The sequence below is a fragment of the Wolffia australiana genome, chromosome 17 (genome assembly GCF_029677425.1).
Source record: "Wolffia australiana isolate 7733 chromosome 17, ASM2967742v1".
NCBI lineage: Eukaryota > Viridiplantae > Streptophyta > Magnoliopsida > Alismatales > Araceae > Wolffia > Wolffia australiana.
Window position 1 is genome coordinate 5,233,421 of NC_135851.1, and position 25,525 is coordinate 5,258,945.

The window sequence follows — 25,525 nt, forward strand, 5'->3', positions numbered from 1 at the left end:
AGATCATAATACAGAGATCACTAGTCTTTAAGCATGTGTTCTAAATATTACTGTATAAATCTATATGACATTAATAAATCATTATGATGATCTCATTAATAAATTTATAAGGCCAATAAAGGTTATTGGGCCGCTAAAGTTGTTAACTAGACTGATACATGGCATTGAAGGTCACACACATGGTGTTTTGGAATTCAAAAGAGATACCTAAGTTTGGCGGTTTTGATAAAAAAATACCCGCTTAGGGTAAATAAAGGAAGGCTCTAAATGAAATTCAGCCAGGGCATAATTTTTAAGTGATGCCCCTTCTTCTCCTTTTCCTACCATGGTACCTCTCTATTCTTGATGTGATCAGGATAGCGTACCAACAACGATGGAGGTTGAACGTAGCTACCCAAGGTGAAGGAGAAGATTTGACATGCGTGGACTGCATGTATACATTTCGAGGATGTACACATGAGGAGCTTAACTCATCTTTCTTGGGGATCCAAGAAATCAGAGATGTGAGTTGTGCACAGGTTCTTCCTTTCATGTTTTGTCAATGCCGTTATGATTCATTAGTCTTCCACTGTTGATCCTTTTGAGCTGTTTTGACATTCAGGCCTCCAAAATTCAACACTTGGTGCTATAGGCAGACTTGATAAAGTCAGAAATGTTACTTGCTGCTAATTCTTTTGCCTTTTACAAAAGTAATCGAAGCAGGTTCGGAGCTACAAGAAAGAAAATGGGGACTATTGTTTTTGAGCGACTTAACATGGAATGTAAGCAAACTCAGATTGTGACAGCGTTAGACCCCACTGCTCTGGCTAGTCTCCAAAATGACACAAAATCAAAATTTTCCTGGGTGCTATTCCCAACTTTCGTTTGCCCATCTGTCAGAAGGTTATGGATTGAGATAAACTTCGCAATACTGTTAGATCCCATCCATCATATCCAAAATCAAACATACCATTATAAAAAAATTTGTGCTTCTCTAGTGTGGCATTTAATGTCATGTGTATTCCATTGTGATAGACGCTCTAAGGGGATAAACCTATGGTTCATTTTGTCTTCATGTATTTGCATATTTTCAGTTAGCTGTGAACAAAGGTATTAATTGGGCAACAACATCCACCAAGATAATGTGAAATTCTTGAACAACTATACCAGAGAGTTTTGCCTCATCCTCACCAATACAATACTAATTTTTGCTCAGTCTCTCTAGTGTCATCCTAGTTATTTAAGTATTTATTATACGTATTTACGACACATGAGTGATGCTATCATACTTAAGTTTTAGTTATAATTTACATGATTTTAAATATGAATTATGAGAGATCAATGAAAAAATTTTAACATGACATAATTCATCAAGTAGTAATCTTTCTCCTCATTATGGTATCAGAATGATAAAATGATCACACATAGGCTCGTCAAAATGTTGGCGATTCAATGTGTCACGGATTATATAGATACATCTATAACGGCTGGAAAATTAAACATTTCAACAGAACCCACTTGAGGAATTGAGGAATGGTTGATTATATTAGTGAGAAAAAATTCCTTCATTGGTTTATTTATTGCTCCAAATAGAATTATAAGTTAAGTGTGAAATGGTGATTCATGTCACGGTCATATTGCTGGTATTTACACCTAAGGTGCCGAAGATACTGGTTTGGACTAATATTTGCAAACTCCTTATCACCAGTTTCTTAGTGTTAGCTTATAGATTGAAGTGAGATTCAAGAAATTTATTATGTAATCTAGATGAGAAGATGCAACACGAATATGAGATGATTTATAAGGTTAAACTAATTCTATACAATGAATAATATTTTTGATGAAATAGTTTACAAATTTTGTCCATGTGAATACCAATATGATTATATACCTAACTGTCATTCACAATGATTAAGGGCACATTTATAAAGATCATCTGAAGTCTTGAGAAACAGATCTCATCTTCTTGACAGTCATTATTCTAATTATGACATATGAGTCCCTAATATTAATATATGAGAGAGTCTTATATTGTAAAATTAATTGTTTTAAGGCAATTTAATGTTCAAGATGGGATCGTTCACACATTATAAGAAATGGTAACCTGAGAAAATGAAATCAATTTGAATTTTTCAAAACAATGAAATAACAAACGATAGTCTTTAATCAAGGGTAATATTTCAAACTAACTAGATTTATAAAATTCAAGTATGATAATGTGTGCAAACTAACATTTATAGGGAGCTGAATCAGTCAAACTATATCCGTTTACACAATGAAAAAGTGAAAAATGAGAGGAAAAACTATGAGAAACCAGATAAATTTGATTAAACAATACTACACAAACATATTATTCCGACTGAATTGAACCAGAAAAATTTGTAATAAAATCATGAGAAACAATGCTGAGAATATGAAATCAGATGAGTGTGTTGACCAAGTCCAATCACTAATGTTTTGCATTGTAATTTTACTATTTTATATTTTATGAAAGTGCTTTGCTTGTAATTTTTAAAGTTTTTTTCAAGATAAATATCAATAGACAAGTCAAACTGTTAACTTTGACGAACCATTTCCTTTTATGTGAATTGATAGAGAAAATAAGAATATAATTTTAGAATGACCACAATGTTAAAAATATAAAAAATATAATAGTATTATAAAAATATCAAACTTGGGAAACGAAATAAATTTATTAAAAATTTATAAAGCCAATTCTCAGAAGAAAAGGGATGTGTCAATTCCAGTCTATGTAATTATTGAGAATCTAATTACTTTTAAAAATGGTTAAATAAGGTAAGGTGTAAATTTTAGGAAGAAAGGTATACAATGAATAAGAAATCACACAAGTTAGAGCTCGAAATATCGATATATGACTGGAAAGAGTTAACACCCAAAAATAATGTCTCGAATGATGTGGCACCCAAACAATGAGTTAAAAAATCAAATATTAACAGAAAAATTTCGTATTTTATATTTATGGATGTTGGACTCGAATTCAAATATTACAACACAAAAATTAAGATCTTTGCTTTAGAAGGGGGGCAATCATGATTTTGAGTTTAATCTATGTTAGTTAGTAATACTTAAATTGTGTATAAATAAGTATTACAAGCAAAAATACATTACAACCCGACTTCATTGAATATTTGTTTTGCAATGATATTAGAAAGTGTGCTGACTCGTCCATTTTCTTCTTCAATAATATTCTGGCTTTCCAATGAATATTCACTATATTTTCTTGATCTTTTATTTCCAAGTTCTGAGGAAATTACTTGAAATGCAAAGAAAAAACACACTCCCCATTGATTTCCACCCTTGACTATCACTCTGCTTTCCAGAAAAGTGATTTCAGGCAATGAGAATGCAGGAATACCATTGCAATCCACCAAAGAAGTCTCAGGAAATTCTCATATCAGTCAGCATGGAATTTGATGCTCTCCTTGCCTACCAACGAGCAGTTTGTCATTTGGTAATGCATCTTCCCACCAAAACTGAAATTCTTCTGAAGCATTAATGGAGAAAGATCCTCCTCTGCGTGACATTTGTCCTTCGATCCTTTTGTTCCAAGGGGGTGAAAGTCCCTTGTTCTTGAGGAAGGGGGATGGAACGAAAGAGTGAGTGAGGAGAGCTAAAGACTAACCTGAAGGAGGATTCTGCTTGAAGAGGAAAGTTTGAAGCCAACCGTGACCATCCAATATAGCACTGAAATCTGGTAAGTTAGCATATCAAGTATATAACAGTATGAATTATAAAGATAAGGATATACTAAATAAGAATTGTATCAAATAATTATGTTCAAGACATTTCATTGAAAATTTGGCAATTATCTCATATTGAAACTACTGTTCCTTATCTTTGTGTACATATTTAATTCAATAACACCTTTAAAAAGTATCCAAAATTTTTTATCCAAGGACCAACCTTTTCTGGCCTTGTTAGCAGCTCATTTTGCCAATGTTTAGTTTCTAAATAAATTATGCAATCGGCTGTCATAAAAAAATCTAGGTAAACATGCTCTCTGATTCAGGCATTTCCATAGGCAACTGGAATGTCCTTTTGGTCATCTTTGTTTTTTTTACTTTATTTTCTGTCTCATGAAAACTTCTCCTCCTGCTAATAAGCGCCGTATCTTCTAGCGATCCATCTATAAATATTCTCCAACTCTTTTTATCTAGAATTATAATCATAATAATAAAAATTAATCCCTTACTAGTTATTATCTGACTATCTCTTATCCCTTTCTTAATAGTGTTTACTTTATCGATAAGAAACCCGTGGTCAAATTAGTTCCATATAGCTTCTAACACAGAAGTGGATTCAAGAGCTTTGAGCTCAACCTGTACCAAAAGAAATAATGCCTGGATGAGGAAGATATGTGGGATTTATCATTGCACTTAGAGGGCATCATATATATCCAATCCGATATTTCTCAAACAATGGGGCGATCAGACTAAAGGCTGCCAAAAGATGGATCAAATGATTCTAACAACCAGGCTTCTATGAAGAATCATCTTCCACCCAGCTATCCATTGAGGAGTTGGAAGGAGGTGGAGGTGCATCTGAGAAGCATGGCAGCTTCCGTTGTCCTATCAATAAAGTTTTTCTGTATTCCACACCTAGAAATTACAGACTTCTCAGTTTGTCTGTGTCAATAGGTTTTGGAAGCTCAGTGACATTTCGGCATAATTTATTGCTGAGATAACATATACAAGAGGCATCTTCAAAACATTGGGCATGGCTAGTAAAAATTTCAGAACAGACAATAATAGAACAAGTACTGTTCATACAAGGGTTTTGTGTTCAATTGGGAAGATCAGGCCGTTATCCCCAGAGTAATTTTTCTCCGCTAAGCTACGACCCTCCCTGATGCAGGATGGCTAGGACGAATGCGGGTTGTTGATGTCGGTGGATGACTGTTGAATAGTCCTTGAGTTGACTGTTGACTTTCCTTGAGTCAGCCGTTGACTGGTTCCATCAGTGTGACAAGAGAGAGGCTACCTGGATGTGACAGAGAGCGCAGTAAAGAGAAGGAAAATGTGACAGAGAGCGAGAGAGATATATGGTGAGAGAGGATGGGGTAGAGAGGGAGTGTAGAAGAGAGAAAGAGAGAGAGAGAGATACAGATGAGATTGAGATTGTAGGAGTTTTTGTCCCCTTTTTCTCCCCTTTTTTTCTTCTTTCCTATTTCTATTCATTTATCTATTTCTTATTTTCTAGCTAAAATTCTGCATGAATAGAGGTTTCCAAGTTCTTTAATGTTATTTTTCATGCGACGTCTAAAGTGTGAATAGTAAGGCACCATTTTCCAGGTTTATGGGTGGAACAAGGTGTGTTATTCGCAGACTGTTTTTGACACCATTGTATGTTTGAGATGAACTGAAACGCGGCAGCAGGGACAACACGAAAGAAAATGTATGTTAAAGCTTGAGGGGAGTGAACTTATTTTTCACCCTGGGGGTGATAAAAGTTCAGATACAGCATTTCCAACTTCATCATTAAACATAGTACATGTTAAAGCAACCTTCCACAATTAGACATCCTTAAAGGCTATACTATGAGTTCTCAGACTGTTTTCCACAATTAGACAGAAGAATGTTATTGTGTTTCCTTTGTACTCCTGAGTTGCAAGGGACTTCTTGTTACGAAAAAGCACTTTATATGACTTCTTTGTTATATTCTATGGTAAGATATCTATGTACCATTTGTCATGGATATATGGACAAAATCACGATTCACATACAAGGACAAATAACATGTAAAAAACCTCTTCTTTGGTTGTCCAGAATCCCCTGCTCTGCCTCCTCCAAAAGGGACTGCAACCTGTTTATTTGGCGTCCAACAACCAAAAAAAAGTGTTAATTGTGGAAAGAAGGATGTTCATAAAATTGGATTTTGGAGGAGGATGAAAGAAAGGAATTGCCTTCTGAGTTCTTCCTTGAGCTGCAGATTCTCCATGGCAACTTGAGTTACTTCAGGGTTGCATTCACCTATGTTATGAAGACGATCAATCTCTTTCTTAAGTTCTTCGTTCTCATGCAGAAGCTTGTTGTTCCCTTCTTCTTCTAATCGGAGTCGTACTTTGAGACCCTTTACCCCGTCCATTACTTGATTGGCCTGTCTCATCATTACCAAGCAAAGCATGGGGAAAATTAAAATTAAAAAAACATAACCATTGACTTAAGAACGACGACCACAGATAACGAAAAGTGTTAGATCATGGAAGATATGTGTTAGGATTTAAGCTAACCAATGGGCCCGAGGCCTTTGTGTAAAATGTAATAGATTAACTCTAGGATTATGAATAAAAGACTAACCTAAAATGAAGGGCCCATTAAGGGCCCACTAATTATCCACTAAGGGCCCATTAAGGGCCCATTAGTGGGAGGTCCGAGTAAGGCCAATATTAGGCCCTTTATGAGCCTAATATTTACTGGGTCTGAGATATCTCAGGCCCAGGCTCCAACGGTCAGAAATTCTGTCCGTTGGACAGCTATCTCCTTCAACGGTCATATTTTTCGAAAATATGACCGTTAAGGGGATTCTCTCTCTCTAGTTTAAAGGTATAAAGGGGCCTGTTGAAGAAAATAATAGATGATGTTTTTTGCCCCAATTTCCTGGCTGTGTCACTCTCTCCCCTCTCTTTTCTCTTCATTACTGACAAAAAGAAATACAGTATAAACCTATATCAGATGGTACAAGTAATAAAAGACAAGCTATTAACTGGACATAACAAAGGAAAACATAAATGCCAGATGCCCCACTCCGTTAGCTCAGTAGTTACTAGCTACATTCTTACCAGTTGTTCATCAGTCTCTTTCTTCACTGTCATTGTCCTCGGGGACATTTCCCAATCCTTATCTCTTTGAAAGGCTGTTTCCAACTCTTTTCCCTGACGACGAGAAACCAAGCAACGACTCGTGTCAGAAATTTGTTGATTAAAACAAGAGAAAAAAAACATGCCTTGGTAGCTTCTCTATCCACTGCCAATGAGCTAGACGATCCACGACAGTTTTCCCAGTTGAAAGATCCAGGAGATCCTGAAACACATGAAACCCCATCCTCGCTCGCAGATTTTCAGAAATTTCGCTCCGCCTACTAAACTTCTCAATCTAATGACCTCTTGCTGCATAAAACATAAAATATCTCAACATTCGTTAAGAAAGAAGCAGCATTAATTCAAATCAGTGCATCAAAACGGTTGAGAAAATGTGCATTGAAAAGATGAAGAACAACATAAAATGACGCATAGAATATTATCAAGGCAGGGGATCAGATACAACCTTGAGCTGCTGAATCTGCAAACTCATGGTGAGGACGTCGCCTGAAGCTTCTTCATTGATAATGACCTAAAATTTTATGAATTGAAAGTGTAAATTAAGTGATGAATTCAATTACAAATCCATTGGGTCCCCACGTTATTTCTAATAAACTTGGCGCGCTGAGCAAATTTCAGTGTGCTCAGAGTTTCCAACGCACAACTGTAAAGGACAACAAAATAGTTAACGTCCATACCCAAACATTTCAACCAATGAAAGTCGTAGAAAATATTTATAAGAAGAAGGCAGAAAACCAAGTTGAAGGGCTTATGGTCGCAATAATAGTGGTCTTAGAATTCCCCCCAAGAGAGTCCTGAAAAAAGAAACAGTATATTAGGAGAAGTAACCTATTGTCATTATTGTTTTACAACTCATGTGAACTATCCAGCCAGGGTTAAAGGAAGAAAATCAATAAGTCAAATTTTGAGACAGCTAATCAGCAGAAATCCCGGCAGCCGTCTCAAGGCCACACTGATGAGCATCAGATAGCAAAGAAGAGATGCATAAAATGATACCTTGATGTTGCAATCCACTAGGAAGAATATTAAAACAAAATGATATGATTCCAGGCCGCTGTTATGCCAATCGCAGGCCCGGTATGACATCCAAACCCTTTTATCCACCCAAATAGGCCCAAACCAAATGGGCCTCCTCCCGTAAATCTATACGAGGAAGGAAGATTACCAGAGCAGAGAAGAACTTTACCGTGAGTTCCCCCTTTCAATGACTCATTTCCTTATTCCTCCCTATTTCCCTCGCCTACATTCCCCGCTTGACCCTTGCCGATTGCAGTCATCCAGCAGAATAGTGACATCCTCCATCGGGGAGCGTGGGAGCTATTCCGAAGAAGTTCATCGACCTTGGATCTCTCTCGCTCTCTTTTTCTACATTTCTTCCTACATCTCCCTCTGCTCTTCCTTGTGATGAACTCCTGAATTTGCATTGAATTGTGGTTGCATTTCAAATCAAGAATTGTAACAGGAAATTTAAGATCTGACGTGTTCAAGACTCACAGATATGTTATAAGGCATATCACAAAGAGAGATAATAATGATACTGATGATTTCTCATTCAGATAACGAGGGGCAATGAGAATTATCTTAAAAAATATAATTTGAAAAAATCTCTACACACTCTAAGATTCACAAAAAAATTGAAGGTTCTAAAGAATAAAGGGAAGCATTTGAGTCAATATTTAACAAATTCATGAATCTTGTTGTTCGAGTCTAATAATCATCCATCTCCAGTAACAAAAAACAATAAAAGGAATATTGAGGATAGCCAAGAATTAGAAAAAAAAAATAAAGCTACCTGAAGAAGAAACGTTAGCTTTGAATCTCGATATGGAATGTGCAAAGACTTATTGTTGGATAGGTTGGCAAGGTTCATAATCACATGCCTGAGGGGCATGAAAAATGTAAGTCTCAAGAATTTTAAACCCATTGCAAAATATTAGTCTGACATGCTATGAGATGTGATTAGATCCACGTACCCCAAAGTGGAAAGTGACTTATTTATGTTGGTCGCCTCTTTAAGACGCTCTCTCTCAGCACCTGAGCTCTTCTGCCTGAGATTTATCATTTCCCATTTCCCATTAGAGAATGAAATACATGTGCCATGGCTTTGCTTTCCAAGTTTCTAATCATATTTACAATTATAAAGAGTTACAAACAGAGAATTATTGGATTTTCTCATGATTTGGCAGGTTGAATGCATCCTGGTGATGTTCTCTTCTACGCAAATTGAAGACAAGAAGAAAGAACAATTCTTGATACTCAAACAAAGAGATTACAAGGGGTTTTATAGGGAGCCCTAATGGGCTAATAATAGAAAGGGCCCTTAATGGGCTAATAATAGAAAAGAGCTAATAATAGAAAGAAGAAAAGAAAAAGGAAAGGAGACAATAATGTCAACACAAATCATGGGGATTGTTCTTGGATTATGCGAGCTGAGATGTTCTCCGTCCCAATGCAATTATTACAGGAATGGAAGTGCATAGAAAACATGAGACTTTTCTAGAAGAATTCAAAGAAAACGAAGAAAATATTAGCTATTAGGATAATAACCAATTTGTCATCAAACTTTTCATCAAAACAACAGCAACAGTTCTTACCTTTCAGACCCTGCTAAGTCGACAAGATTGAGCCGAGAGAATCTGCGATGAGTTATTCCTTGCGACTCCCACTGTAAACAAAATGATCATAGAAACGTATAATAAACAAACGGCCTCGATGCAGAAGATTTCCATCATTTTTCAATCTATTCCTCGATTTAATCTGTCAAAGCCTTGATCATAGGAAACAAATCAAGTTTTTACAAGTGAAAATGACGGCACCAACCTTGCTCTCGATGACACATGTAAAAACACTGTGCGATCGACTACTTGCTCTATTCATGTCCGTTGAGGCCACCTTTCTATTTTCCGCACCCTATGAAAACAATGCCAAAAAAAAAGAAAAAGATACAAGAGGAAATGTAGAAATACTGTACCGATCCATATAATTAAAAAACTCCAAAAAAATAAGATTGTATCACAGACAAAAACACATCAAAATAACCCAACAAATAAGTGTCTGACCGTGAAAAAAGAAGCCATAATTGTTCAACGGAGAAAAGGCCAGCATGAGGGAAAACTTTAAAACAGAAACTCCTCTTAAGTAAATAAACTTTCCACGTCAAATATCAAATATCAAGATCATTTGCACTTCTGAAGCAGAAATATAAAATCAGAATGAAAAACAAATGGATTCTAAGATAATGCAGACAAATTTTATGGCATATAAGTCCGAAAATTTAGATCTCAACCAACATTAAACTTAACGACCTTTTTTCAGTATTCCAATATAAGGAACTCTAATTTTACTTCAATGCCTTTAATAAATGCATGACAATTGAAAATTCATTTAAGAATCTGAGATGCACTATTTCAGGACTTTACCCATAGTTGCATTAAAAGACTCTATGAGAAAGTAGCGTATTAGATGAGCTACCTGGAGAAGATGTTGAATAACATCTCTTGCACATGTGACTTCGAATTCTGAGAGATTCTCCACATAAATACCTTTCACAAGTCTTCCCGAATCTGTGGTCAGAAAGCATTGATTCAGATGACACGAAGAAGCTTCGTGAGAGTAAAAAGGAGATTCACAAACTTAAGCGGAAATCAGAGAGGATCTAATTTTATTATAACATGTTCCACAATAAATTACTATTAAAATAAGGTGTTTTAAAGAAAGTAGACGAGATTGAAAATTTGTCAAAGTGCTCTCTAGAATACCTGTAGGCTTGAGGATGACGGATCTAAAAGATCAAAAATCTGGTCATTGTATATTTCAAACGATGAACATTTGCATGTAAATGAAGCTGCCCTTCTCTTCGAACTTCCTTCTCCTAAAAGGCATTAGAAATGAATGAGTTAAACTATGCAAGTCAGAAATAGAGATAAAGAAGTGAAAGCAGATTAAAAGTGTTACATGTATGTACAGTCAAATACATAATAAAAAATGCATCAGATACCAAGAATATTGGTGATTTGAACAAAATAAGTTAACATTTCAAAAGACAAAAAATTATCCTGGGTAACGATAGAAGGCTACGATAACTTGCCGTTTGGATTTTTGAAAATAAGTATTCAAAAACACGAGGTGTCATTCCACAGTTAACATTATGCATTGTAGTGCCTCCTTCCATCTCCCCAGCATTGTATGTGTCTTCCCGCTCCCAGTCTGACAAATAGTTTATTAATTTTGTATCACGGTAAAGGAGAAATTCCATAGAATCTATTCCAAATATGCATGGCATCAAGTACTACAAATCAAAGCTTCAATAAAACACGATTTATGTTTGAAAAACTTGTACAGTGAGAATAATTTATGAAGAAGTCAATTTTGAGGGTTTCTGTTAGAAGAAGCCCGACTTATATAAAGTAGATGCTCGGAGAATAGGACCTAAGGCTATTCCCCATATTTTGAGAAAGTGAAAACAAGATGAAAATATTAAAGCCGGTGTCAAGAATTGACCTGTCCGTAAGCAAACATGCAACAATTGTAGCCAGAAATGCAGTTATCAACCACGGGTACCCCTGCAACGTTGAATAGTGTTTCCTGTGAGGAGGAAGAAGTCGCTAGTTATAGAGAAGTTGAGGAAAATTAAGACTAACGCATAGACAGCCACAAGAGCCGGAATACCTGGCTTACGGCTTCATCAGCCACATGATCAAATGTGAAATGCGATTTTGGTGGACCAATCCAAGTGATAGATTCACTTGTTTCTTGTCTGACGCACCGTTTACCTCCCTGGAGTGATATCTCTGCGCGGTTTAGAGGACAGAGTCTGATGATAACCTAAATGCGACAAGTGATAGAACGTTCATCAATCCCTTTGCTCGCAATAGAGCTTAAGAACGTGAAAAAACAATGAAACTTTCGTAGCTTATTCTCATGTCATCATTGGCAGATCTTGAGTTAACCATGGCAAAAATATTGACGATCATACAGTAATTGATCAACTGACCTGGACATTGTTATTCTTCCTGAAGGATTCATCTCGTCCTGCTCAAAGGTCTTGACAAACTGGCTTTCCGGATCTCTTGCCTCGTGGCTCTCACGAAGATGGCGTCGTGATCGAACCTTTAGATCCTTGATCCTTCCTGTACGTCCCTTTGACGGCGTCCCCCGGATTAGCGACATGGCCACAGCCGTTGTAATTAATTTACCTACAACCAAATAAAATTGATAAAATATAGAACTTACTCAAATGTATATTTGGAGTAAGGTCGTCCACAGGACTGGCCTTTAGGTATGTGTTCAATAATTGAGTTGTAATCTATTGAGATAGAGTAATAATACTAAAGATAATAAGAATAAGAAGAGATAATTAATAAGAAAGTAGATATAAAATAATAGGATGAAAAGAGATGTAGAGAAGAGAGAATATCTGAGATTATATGTATATATATGTACTAGAGATACTAAGAATAATAAAGAATTGAAGAGGTTAGATATTATATTTAAGATGATAGTAATATATTAAGGGAACAAATATAGAGTACTTAATATCTGTAATTAGTAAAAGAATGGAAAAGAATAATTGAGGAAGGAGTTAGATAGAAAGAACTAGTAATATCTAATTATAGTGTACTAAGTAAGTATAATCATAGAGAGAGTATTAAGTAATTATTTAACTATAATATAGTAAGTAACTATAAGTATAGAGAAATATTAAGGAGTAAAGAGAGAGTAATAGAAATTAATAAGTATTTATATTAATATAAAAGGGTAGAATATTCCTTAGAATTAGTATAGGTATTTTTATATATATATTCTTATATATAGTTTATATAATCGATTTCTATAATTAATAGGTCGATTTAGTTGAACACCCGAGATGTGTTCGACTAAATGCCGGATAGGAGGTCGAGAGTAAGAGGGAGATGTCTATTATTTATATTTTATACGCTTTCTGTATTTTTATATATAAGTCGTATGCAAGGAAAGCGGGTACTTGTGTCGAACGACCGTTGGGAGTTGGACAGAATGCTCGAGAGAAGGCGGAATAGGGGAGAGGAATGTGCTTTTAAAATTTACGAGATTCGTAAATTTAGTACTATATAAAAAGAATAATGTTCATCGAACACACGAGGTGTTCGACGAAATGTTCAAAAGAAAACACGCTACGGATTTTTGATAAAAAACTCCAGCAATATCCAGATTAAACTTGAAATAATCAAATTAACAAAATTAAAACTGTTTCTCATCCAGATTAGGCGAAAGAAACTTACCAACTATCCTTGAATCGAAGTAAGGTCCTCGCCGATCGCCGCCGCCTAACTTCGGTATGCGGTTCCCCCTTGCTTCTCTACGACGCTGGCACGAGTCTTCTTCTTCTTCTTCTTCGGCCTTCTATGGCGCCTTCTTCGTATTGCTCCGGCAGGCTGAGAAGCTCCGTCGAAAGATCTCGGTCGAAAGGATAAATCAAATTGGGGCATTCGGCCCCTTTTAACGGCCTGGGAGGGATCCCAGAGGCCGTCCGATGGACAGGGGACGGCCCTGGTGGCCCTCCCGGGGCCGTTGGATCGCCGCTGGTGCCGCCTCGCCGGCCGAAAACGGCCTCCGGCAGGCCGTGTCGACGGCCAGGGCGAAATTGGACGGAAATGCCCTGGCCGTCCGCTCTTTCTTTCTTTCTTTCGATCAACGGCTGCGATCGTGTTTAAATCTGAATATATATCAAAGTGAATCGCAAACCAACCGTTCCCCACCCGGCGGTCGAGTCGAGTCGATCGATCGTCGTTTATCTGCTCCGTCGATTCATACCTGCCGTCGGGCGATCTATGTATGGCGGGAAGTTTCCGCTATTCCATATAAATTAGAGGCCCGTTAATAAAAAGTATGTTTTATTTTGAAATTCTTATTGGCATCTCAACGATAGGCAGCCCCTGCCGGGCAAACATACAAGACTGTTAAGCCGTCACCGTGACGGGGACGTGACAGAACGAGGATGCATGGACGCGTGACGGGTACGTGGCGGATTTTTTTGAAAATACTCGCATGGGTGACGTGACGGTGACGTGATGAACATTTTATCACATCTCCGTCCGTCACGGGGTCATCATCCGTCCCGTCACATCACGGGCGCCACGTCCCGAACGTGCCGTTCCTAATCAGGACTTGTATGGTGTGCGGTAAGTTTAAATTTATTTTTGTGCTCAAGTTAATTAATTACGACAAAGGAATGAAGTGATGTTGAGTTAAAATCACTACTCATTCTGTTTATTCTGACTTTGAATTGGGTCGGATGACGGTTTTCACACTATGATTTGAAAAGCCTAAATGTCTTTTTTCTTATTTTTTAGCAAAAAGTGTGGATAATTTTTTATGTAACGTTGTTCTTGTTCAATGTTCAAAAGAAAAAATAATTATTATTTTTTATGTGATATAGAAAAGCTGGTGAATACCATTTGAAGACTGGGAGATCTTATTGAAATAGGAAGTTACCAGGCTGATTAATCAGCCTCTTACTTATATGTCTGCTTCTCTTGTTTCCATCCACACGTCTCTCATTTCTATCTCCTCTTCCCTCCGCCCTCCTAGCGATAACCATAGTGTCCAGCCATTATTCCCAAAGAGATGGCTTCCATTTAACAAACTGAAAAATATAACTGCTTTATAATTTCATACCATTCAATAAAATTTGCCCCCTTCAATGACGAGTGGGTCCAATTCTACTAATCAGTTATGTAACTGCAACAAAGAGAGAAATGATTTATGAAATAAAAAATGATGATAAAGCATACTAATGGTCTAGAGTTAACAAATTCAAAAACTTGGCACGCCAGTTTATATAAGAGTTAAACCTGAGGCATCTTCTCTTAGTAAATTTAATATCCTGATGAATCCCCTAACACCTCAACATATAGATCATAATAATTTTATTTACAGGAATGAAATGAGGCAACATTTGGTTATGATGATTAACTAGAAAATTATCTTAATATCATATTTTGGAAAATTACTTATATAGTACATAAAAATATGAGGGTATAGTGAAATATGAGCATATATATCAGAGGAAATATTTTCTTTTAAAAATTATCTTATTATCATATTTTGGAAAAGTACTTATATATGAGAGAGGAATTTTATATGCGTTTTGCACCAATCAACCTACACAGACGCACCACCAATCAACCTACAAATTGAGAGGGAATATAAGAGAGGAATTTTATATGCGTTTTGCACCAATCAACCTACACAGACGCACCACCAATCAACCTACAAACTGAGAGGGAAATAGGGAAGAAAAGGGTGACGAAAAGCAAAAGCAGAATATAAATTGAGAGGATCAGTAGGAGGGAAACAATACACTGAGAAGAGTAGAAGGAAATGACAAGAAATGAGAAATAAAGTAACAACAAAAAAATATGCCAAATTATGGAAAATAATTGTAAGAGATGAAGAAGATATGAGAACAGTAGAAGAGTGATCGATAAAGAAATTAAGAATCAGATAAATGAATAAATTAAGAGATCAAGAAATCAAAAATAAAAAGTAAACAAGAAAAGAACTGATAATAGCAAGAAATAGTAATGAGATTTGTATAGAAAACTAGGAACATGAGAAGAAAATATAACTGGAAGAAGAGGATTGGAGGAGAAGAGGGATAGAGAAGAGGACAGGAGGAATATAACATATTAAGAAATGGAGTGCTAATCTAATGGAGAAGAATATGAAAAAAAAATTGTAGAAGGGAAGAAATTTCATTTCGAATGGCATGTGATAGTAGGAAGATAAAATGATAAGAAGATAAGTTAAATAAATGATAGGGAGAGAAGAGAAAGAAGACAAATTAAGAACTAAACAAATGAAGAAATAAATAAAGAGGAGCAGATGACAGAAAATTGGAAATATACAGACGGGGGATGGTATGGAACAGGGAAATAAATACTGTATAAAATGAATAAAATATATGAAAAAACCATATGGAAGCACTAAATACATGAAGAAGAGAAAACATGCAAAAGTATGAAGTAACAAAGAAGAAACATGGAGAAGTACCGACAGAAATAGGGAGAAGGAGCAGTTAAAAACATGAGAAAATAGGAACAGAAGAGGAAAAAATAAGGACAGATGACAAAGAGAAGAAATAAAGGATTGAATACAAGAAGAAGTGAAAAAATAAATAATAACGAAATGAAGAAAAAATGTGTAAAACACAGACATAGATAGGAAGAGAAGAAACAAAAACATAAGAAGAAGAGAAAAAATAAGTGAATATTCAGAAAATGGAGAAGATAAGAAATAATAAATTGAATAAAAAATAGTAAGAAAATAAAGAAAACCCTAGAATTGTAGACTAATATAGGAAGTTGATAAGAGCAAAAATGGGATGTCAATGTCATCATTACTACTTTTACTTCTATCAAATAAAATTTATGAGTTTGTAGTCTTTCTCAAATGTTCATAGCAACGAGTAAGGCCGTCTCCGCAGGTATTGGTTCATAGAGTTAGATTTAACTAGTAAATTAGGATATAGAGGTAAGCAGTTTTTAGAATGATGATGCTAATAATGAGTCTTTTTTATTTTCAATATTTGAAATATAGATAGGAGAATGTGGATTGATTCTCTGAAGATAGTTGAGCAGAATATTAAGGAGAACTTTATGAGTGAAAATAAGCAAGACATGTCTGAAATCAACATGCCACTTAGTGATTATAACCAACTTCGGCGGCCCAATTTATACTAAGTGGGTATTTTTCATAAAAACCCCCAAAACTTAACTATATCTTCCGACGTCCAAAAGACAATTTACCTCGTCAGGTGGATCTTCTTCCTCTTGGCGGTGCTGGACTTCGGCCATTGAGAGTCGTGAAATTGGGATCACAGGAATTCCGGCGGCAGAGGGGGCCAGATAAGAAGAAGATAGAAGGGACGAGGGAGGGGAATCATCAAACCCTCCCTTGCCCCTTTTGGTGACTTCCTTCCCCGGGCAGCTTCATCGGCTCCTCTCCTCCCCCCCTTTGTTGATTTCTCTCGATGGAGGGGGGGTGAGACCAAGAATGATAAAGCACTTTCTTCTTAATTCCTGGTCTACCTCTTAGGGCGCCCCCCTCTTCCCTTATAAAGGGGGAGGAAATGGGGCCTTAAGTGGGTCAACAAAAGGGGGGGGGGGGAAGTATGGTCCATTAGGGAGGGGCCCTTATATAATGGGCTCCCCCAATACAAAATAAAGAAAATGAAAACATAAGAAGAAACAAAGGGGAAATGAGGGAGGAGTCTGAATTGCTAAGGACCCACCTCCCACATGACAGCACAGACACATGGCGTAGACGGGACGCGTCGCAGTGCGATGAAAACAGAATGACGAGAATGTGAAAACACAAAACACGACCAAAATGATGCGAATGAAAATGCGATAATAGCATATTTTCACCCGGTTGTGGATGACGGTGGCAGGCAGCACGGATGACGTCGTCAATGATCCTTGATGGCGTGTGCCATCAGTTCGTCGTCAGCATCTTCGTCGATGCTAAGGCTGGTGCGGGGAGAAATGGTGGAGGAGTGCTGAGGATGAGCCCGGGTAGCTCAACAGGCAGCAAAGTCACGACGCTGGAGGGGATCGTTGGAGGTCTGAGGTGAAGAGGAGAAATATGCGTCAACATGAAGAATTGAGTGGCCTCCTCAGTGCCTAACAAAAATCTACCTTCAACATTATTGCTGCCTCCCCCCGACAATGCCGCCATCACCCGACAATGCTGCCATCCATGCCTGCGACCAGGTTGCATCTGTTGTCGACATTGCCGCCACCCTTGATGCCACGACCCTACGCTGAGTTTACGCGTCGACCACAACCACACCGACGAACGCCCGCTCAGCGTTGCATTAATCAACCTACACAGACGCACCACCAAGCTTCGGTCATACTAAGCTTGGTGGTGCGTTTGTGTAGGTTGATTGGTGCAAATTGAGAGGGAATATGAGAAAGTGTTGGTAGTTGAAATGACTAGAGAAGGGAAGAGGAATTTTATATACGTTTTCTACAAAGAAAATTTACTTAAAAGTTTATCTGACTCTCAAAAGTTGTATATTAAATTTAAATATAAATTAGTGAATTTTGGTTATTTTTATAGATTTTTTAGGAGTCGATAGATGATAGAAAATTCCGAGTCACTGCTTGAAAAATATATTAACATGAAGATATAAGATAAAGATTTGTACCCCACGATGTGAGGACCCTGGCATCTCTTGTGCTGTCGTGTGGCATCATCTCCACCATTTAAGCTTATTGAAAACAATGGACGGCTGAGATTTCTATCTTTCATATGATTCGAGCATAATGATACTTCAGAATTTTTTTATCGAATGAGCATGTAGTCATGTTTCTTTGGTCAAGAATAAGGTGATTGCATTGTTGACTTGTGACACTCGTCCTGGTGCAATAACCTCACCAATCCATAAAGAGAAGAAAAATCATTGCCAACACCCCAACAATGAGTACCTCCTTCATAAAAATGACGTCCTCATAGATGACAATCATCTGCGCGCATGACGTTCACCGCCCCTTTTGACAATGACGGCCATTCCCATCATTTTGAGTATCAAGATTGAGCCTGAAAATATAAAACCAAAGTGCTAACCTTGGCATGATTTTTGATTAATGATATATTTATGAACTTTAGTATGACTGACCAAAAACATGAATGAAATAGAATGACTGCTTGAAACTTTTACCAAAATCTGATGTAGGGATAAAAGATATTGCCTATTGTAATGGACAAAGTTTATGATGGAGAGGACGCCAACGCATCGACATTGGACGCGTCTCCACCGTCAACCGAAGTCAACGCCGCCGCTACAGACATGCCGCCGCCCTCATCGGACGAAGTCAACACTCTGACATCACGCACGTCTCCACACACGCACGCCCCTTCACGCATCATGATACGTCGCCAACGACAGATCAACAACTGTCCCTTGACGTGACACGAAGCATGTCTGATGGGGGACCATCCACAATATGCCACAACCAGTCGACACCAGCCTCGCCGAGCTGCTCGCGCCGATGCTCGCCAACCGGGGTTTAAGTACCCCGCGTAAGCATCCCTATCTTACTTGCTTTTGTTTCTGTTTTTTTTGTATTTCTGGATTTCATGGGCTGGGCCGGTGTTGGGCCTCATCCTCGTCTTTTTACTTTTAATTTTCAGTTTTATTTTCAATTGTAAGGAGAGGTCGAACCACGTCTCGTGACGGTTCGTCCTCCCCCCAACGTTCACTTGGCACCTATCCTCACTATATAAGGGGATAGCATGCCCAAGTGACATTTTGAGTCATTTGTTGAAAAAGAAAATCCAACTTGTGTCTCCGCTATCGTAGAGAGTAGAGAGTAGAGAGGTCCGGCTAGCCTCGCCCACGTCGAGACCACTCCGTGGTTAGAGCCCTCGTCGTCATGTCGAGATCACTCCGTGATGACGTGTTCAAGCGTTCCGTCGAGATTACTCCGGGACGAGTAAAGAATCCAAGAAGTCGTCACCGCTTGGAGCTGAAGAAGCCTTCGTCGAGATCACTCCAAGGGTGCCCGAGGCCGCAGGTTCGTCGCCGACGTTCGCCTTCCACGGGATTCTCAAGATCCCACCCAAGGTTCCCAAGAACATCCAAGAAACCATCAACTTGAAGGTTTCTTGGGGCGGTTCCAGCTCAAGAAGCCATTTTTGGGCTCAAGATCCGCTCCGCCGCCACCGTCTCTGCCACCGTTGCCCTCCATTGTCACCGACCTCGGCTCCTGCCAGCGCCCGTGCGCCCGCGCGCCCTCACGAGTCCGTGCGCCGCTCGTGCCTCCCCACCGCCAGGGCCCGCGCGACGCTCGTGCCCGCACGCCGCCCGCCGCGCCCCGCACTGCGTGCTGCACATGCTCGCGCGCTTCACACCGCGTGCCCCGTGCCCGCGCCACCGTGCTTTCGCGCGCGTGCCGCCGTGCGCCGCCACGCCGCGGCGCTGTCGCGCGCGCGCGCCGCGCCACGCACTGCTCAAGCTCAAGCGCGCCGCGCTTGCGCGCACGCGTTCGCACCTCGCCCGCTCGCACGCCATCCGCCCGCTGGCGCCAGGTCCCCCCGCCTCGCCATGCCACGGCGCTGGCCACACCCACGCGCCGTGCGCCCGCCAGCATCCGTGTGCCTGCCCGCACCTACGCATCCATCCATGCCCGCACATCGAGCAGCCGCCCGTTCCCGCCATCCGTTGCCGGTCCAAGCTTCGTCATCGATTTGGGACGCGACTTGTGCTGTGGACTATCGACCGATCAGGTACCCACTTGTCTCTCCTCCATCAATATCCAGTATTATTACCTGTTCTAGTCTCGTCGCCCGCTATCTCGTCCTCTGCCAATTCGTATCTTCTCATTGATAGGATAGCCACCTTCGTCGAGAGGTAGGATCTTCTTTGTGGTAAAGGGTTAATTACCGACTTAGACGACGAACTTTTTTCGGGTCGTCAAGCGCCCCTCTCATCTTAGACGTCTAGCGGGTCAACAGGGTCATTGGGAGTTTGGTCTAGGATCAATATCTTCCCATTGATTGACGAGGATCTTCTTCCCCATGTGTACACGACCGATTCATTGCTCATTCAACGATTTCATTTATCGGCATCCATCCATATAACTCACGAACCTACTCATCGATTTCTGTGGCGTAATACGAGCCGACCGATCCTGGCAGGTCGTATTACATCAATGTCTTTCGTCTTTAATTTCTCGTCTTTAATTTTTCATCGTTAAGTTGTATTTTCTCTTTCCTCCAAGGCCTATATGCATAGGCCATTGTCTCAAGAAACAGTTAGGCAGTCATTATTCAAGAATCGAGTTTGTTTTAACTCTTCTTGGAGGACTGCCCAGCCTCCCCTATCCTTCCTCTAACCCTATCACCGCCGCCGCCGCCTTGCGTCGCCGGCCTTCCTCCTCTCCGTTCCTCTCTATCTGCTCTCCATCCCTTACCTTCTCTCTTTCTCCCTCACCTCTCTTCTCTCCTCCCTTCCACTCTCCCCTTCTCTTCTTTGCCTTGGCCTCCCACGGCAACCACCCTTGGCGCCCAGGGCTGCCACCCCGAGCCGCCCAAGGCTGCCGCTCCAGGCCGCCCAGGGCAAACCGCCCCAGGTTGCCCAAGGCTGCTGCCCCAGGGCATCCCGCCCCAGGCCGCCGAGAGCTGCCGCCCAGGCCACCCAGGGCAGCCAACCTAGGCCGCCCCAGGGCTGCCGCCCAGGCTGCCCCAGGGCTGCCGCCCTAGGCCGCCCAAGGCAGCCTGCCCTAGGCCGCCCAAGGCAGCCACCCAAGGCCGCCCAGGGCAGCCCGCCGTAGGCCGCCCAAGGCACCACCCCAGGCCGCCCAGGGCAGCCCGCCCTAGGCTGCCCAAGGCGCCACCCTAGGCTGCCCACCCTAGGCCACCCAAGGCACCACCCAGGCCACCCAGGGCAGCCGCCCAAGGCCGCCCAAGGCAGCCACCCCAAGCCGCCCAGGGCAGCCCGCCTAAGGCCGCCCAAGGCGCCACCCCAGGCCGCCCAGGGCAGCCCGCCATAGGCCGCCCAAAGCGCCACCCAAGGCCGCCCAGGGCAGCCCGCCCTAGGCCGCCCAAGGTGCCACCCCAGGCCGCCTAGGGCAGCCCGCCCTAGGCTGCCCAAAGCGCCACCCCAGGCCGTCCAGGGCTGCCCGCCCTAGGCCACCCAAGGCCGCCGCCTAGGCCGTCCAGGGCTGCCGCCCAAGGGGGCCCAAGGCAGCCACCCCAGACCGCCCAAGACTGGTGCCCGCGCCCGCTTGCTCTGTCCGCGCCTGCTTTTCCGTCTCACTCTCCACCAGGGCCGCACAATGCCCGAAACGCCCAGACTTCTCGTCCCGTCGGCCATTCAACGCCCGGATTCATCCAATCTCGTCACGATCAGAATTCCTCGCAGCCTCTTCATGCACTACGGTGCCGAGGTACGCCTGAACTCTTTGGTGTCGACGTGTTCTTTGTCCAGTATTCTGCGAGAAGTTTCCACCACCATCAGATTTGATTTGATTTAGATTTTCCTACAATTATCTTCGAGAGTTTCTTTTGTGAAGTGAATTCGGGTATTGATTTTGGTGCTTCGACATCGCTGCGGTGGGTGAAGACAGTACTCCCGCCCTCGACGAGGATCGGAGCTGTACCACCAGTATTTCATCAGTTTTAAACTCCGAATTCGACCGTGTGGATTTCTGTGGTCTGTTTTATCCCTCCCTACAAACCCGTCTAGCACCCTTTACCCGTTGTTGCCATTTCCCTCCCCTCAGTTGCCCTTCTCATTAGCTGTCCTGCATCAGTTTCAGATCTCATTCCAATTTTTTATTAAATTTTTTGAATTTAATTTTGAATTTTTGCTTCATTCCTTGCTATCCCTGCTTTTCTCCCTCCATTTCTATCTCAAATTTTCTCCGCTTCTCTATATATCACTCCCTTTCACACACAAAGTCTCCCACTCTCTCTCCTTTCCTATATTTCCCACCCACAAACTCTCCCCCTCTCTCTCTACCACTCCTCTCTATTTTCCTTTCTCTCCTGCACATTCTTTCCTCTTCTCTTTGTGCTACTCTCTCACACCCACACTCACGGTTGCCAGCTCTCTGTGCCCTTCACGCACTCTTGCCCTCTCTCCCTACTTATCAATCTCTCTCTCCTTGTACAAGTATTTGACCATCTGGTATTGGTACAATATCCAATATCCAGATGAAATGGAGATTATTTTCGAGATGGGATAGTCTGCAGATATCAATTATTTTCCAGGGGTTAAGACGTGGCAAATGACAAAACCAAAGCTCGGATTCTGGTATCCAAAATACCATACAGCAATGTAAAGCATTTTTGATATAATTTAAAACTCTGGGTACCTATTGCCCCTTTTTCAAAAGAGTAAAGTATGAAACAATAGACAATGTTTTAAGAAGGAATATACTTAAAAAATGAAACAACAGAGAGAGAGAGATCTTGGGATGTTGATAATTTTATGTCTCTCTCTGTATTTCATCCATTCCTTAATCTCTATTCCATCATCAAGTCAACGTTTTGGTCACAGACAACTGACAAAACAGACACAAAGAGAGGGTGGGATTTAGAGAGAAAAAACTTAGTGAGAGGAGAGAGCTGGACAGCAGAACAGGTTGACACAAAGACGTATATAGTTAGATAAAAAGATAGATATAAAGAGATAGAGAGTGCCAGGGAAAGAGAGGAGACAGAACGGCAACAAGAGAGAGAGAAAGCTCGTGGCAGAGGAGAGATCTTGAGACATGTAGCAAATGAGTGAGAAAGAGAAAGTAAGAGAGGGAGGGAGAGAGGAGAAAGAGAGAAATAGGGTGAGGGAGAGAGGACATGAATATAGTTGTAGAAATACCATGATAAAACAAATATCCAATTCAAAAATCCTTCATGGTTGACTACAAGAAGATGCACCCTTATCTACTACCATATTCTACTAAAATGATGAAAAAAACAGTAAAATACTGGATGAAACTTCCAGAAATAATTATACAAGAACAAAAAGTTTGAGTTTTGATATCCATCCTAAACATCATTTACTTTATTTCCATGCCCAATGGCAAACTAGAAAAGTGCATAATGGACCAAAACAATTAACTTTAAAAATATATTATCGCTTGGAGGGAATGCAATTCGGTAAAAATGAAAAGAGATATGGACATGCACAAATAGCGATAAATTGATGACTATCAGTCATTTTGTGCTGTCCAAATACATCTGTTATGACATTAATTAATCAAGATGAAAGAATGATGATTATCTAATAGAAAAAGCCACAACAAATCTGACGGAATTATCTGCTTTTCCAGAAAATGCATGTCCACATAAATCTTTAAATTTTTTAATACAAATCAAGTCTATTTTTTGTGTGTTATTTATACAAAGATATCCAAGGAGCAGTGCAATGATGGGTGAGTTATGTCAGGATCATACTTTGGTGAGTACTTATGCTTAAATGTGCACCTTGAATATTTATGTCCATACAACATTTTAGAACATTGAGACATGGGTTTGAATAATAGTATCAACTTCTGGCCACATGATGAGGATGATTTATATCATAATTATTTGTGAGGTAACACTTATTCTATATAATGAATAATATTTTAAAAAATAGTTATAAATATGTCTAACTGTCATTCAGAATGATTCACAATACATTTATACAGATAACCCGAAGTCTTGAGAAACCAATGTCATCTTCTTGATAGCCTTTATTTTATTTAGGACCTATTGGTCCCTAAAATTTACATTTCAAATATTCTTATGTTTGACATGGAAACTATTCTCTGAAGGTGATTCAATTTTTGAGATGGGATCGTATTTTGGTGAGTACTTATGCTTAAATGTGCACCTCAAATATTTATGTTCATTCAACATTGTAGAACATTGCGGCATGGGTTTGAATAATAGTATTAACTCCTGGCCATATGATGATGATGCTTAATATGATAATGATTTGTGAGGTAAAAGTAATTCTATATAATGAATAATATTTAAAGAAACAGTTATCAATATATCTAGCTGATGTAACACATAATCGCGGGGATCGAGCGGCACATGTTACAACACAAGGAATGAGAAATTATGCACAAGTTGGTATGGATGTGTTTTAAGAAAAATAACTCTAAACGAGTGTCTAAGGCAAAGGTAAACACAGAAAAGTACGATTCACTAAATCTCCGAGAAAGAAAATGGTCACAATTAAATTCTCAATGACCCGTGAAATTGTCTAGACAACTATGATACAAGGAGCTTGACAGCCCAGTAGTGTCCACAAATCTCGTTATCAAGCGATCAGTCCTCTACCACAAGAAAATATACTAACACTCAACGACAGTGGCTATTCCACGTAGATTACGCTAATATCGGCAGAGAAACAGATAGTGGAAGACGACACTGAAGAAAGTAACAATACTGGCTAGGAAGGGGAGACGAGGCGAACCTGGCAAAGGTGTACGCTACTCTCATGCACAGATTGGTGGAGGCGCGACACCAGGTGATGGCGTGGCTGCTAGGCAGCGCGTCAGATGAATGTGGCTCAGACGAATAGGAATCAGCGCTGACAACATGGTGTAATGCAGAAAGGGGCGTCATCTTCAAGGACGATCGCAAGAATGGGATTTCTTGATGAAATCAACTTATTGATAAACTCTAGGAACCTGGTAACTGATGAGAGACGTCGTCGGCAGTGCTTTGTTCCACGGAGTGATCTCGACGTGGGAGACAGGGAGCGAGGTGAGGAATCCATGATCTCGCTCCGTTGTAGATGTACAACTGTACTACATTCTCTAAAGGAAAAGCTATCCTAAGAAGGAAGAACTTTCAATTTTCAAAATGACAGCCTAACGCGTCCTTGGACATACCATCCCTTTATATGGGGAGGGAGGATGCCCAAGTGGCCGATAATGGGAGAAAACCATCGCGAGACGATATTCCCCTTAAACGTTCATTAAAAAAGACGAAATAAAACAACGGACAAGGCCCAAAAACATAATGGCCCAATCCGAATCGTTCGAGGAAAATTAAAGTATAAAGAGATAATGTGCGACACTTACGGATAAGAATTAGGCCGGATACTTGAAGCTGGAATTTTGAACGTCAGCTAGAGCAGCGCGACACAGTTGGACTTGTCCCGTGTCGATGCAGTGGCGATGGTCCCCTATCACTAACTGTCATTCAGAATGATTCACG

The 25,525-nt window shown here is 40.2% G+C and overlaps 1 protein-coding gene across 8 annotated transcripts; it reads right to left on the reverse strand.

Moving 5' to 3' along the window:
* Positions 1-4,719: 4,719 nt before the first annotated feature.
* Positions 4,720-11,895, reverse strand: LOC144714489 (kinesin-like protein KIN-12G). Of its 8 annotated transcripts, none has more exons than XM_078589244.1 (18): positions 11,811-11,895; positions 11,486-11,641; positions 11,318-11,401; positions 10,905-11,023; positions 10,576-10,688; positions 10,289-10,380; positions 9,638-9,727; positions 9,412-9,482; positions 8,791-8,865; positions 8,610-8,697; positions 7,553-7,611; positions 7,397-7,460; positions 7,263-7,328; positions 6,943-7,105; positions 6,779-6,871; positions 5,903-5,969; positions 5,747-5,802; positions 4,720-4,980 (listed from the first exon to the last, which is right to left on the reverse strand). In XM_078589244.1, exons 7-14 carry the CDS (start codon positions 9,692-9,694, stop codon positions 6,974-6,976), a joined length of 612 nt encoding a protein of 203 aa, XP_078445370.1. In that variant the 5' UTR covers positions 9,695-9,727; positions 10,289-10,380; positions 10,576-10,688; positions 10,905-11,023; positions 11,318-11,401; positions 11,486-11,641; positions 11,811-11,895; the 3' UTR covers positions 4,720-4,980; positions 5,747-5,802; positions 5,903-5,969; positions 6,779-6,871; positions 6,943-6,973. The 8 variants fall into 8 exon arrangements, with proteins under 8 accessions (XP_078445370.1, XP_078445367.1, XP_078445364.1 ...); XM_078589241.1 differs by having other exon boundaries at positions 4,720-4,976; positions 5,903-6,096; XM_078589238.1 differs by having other exon boundaries at positions 5,903-6,096.
* Positions 11,896-25,525: the final 13,630 nt, after the last annotated feature.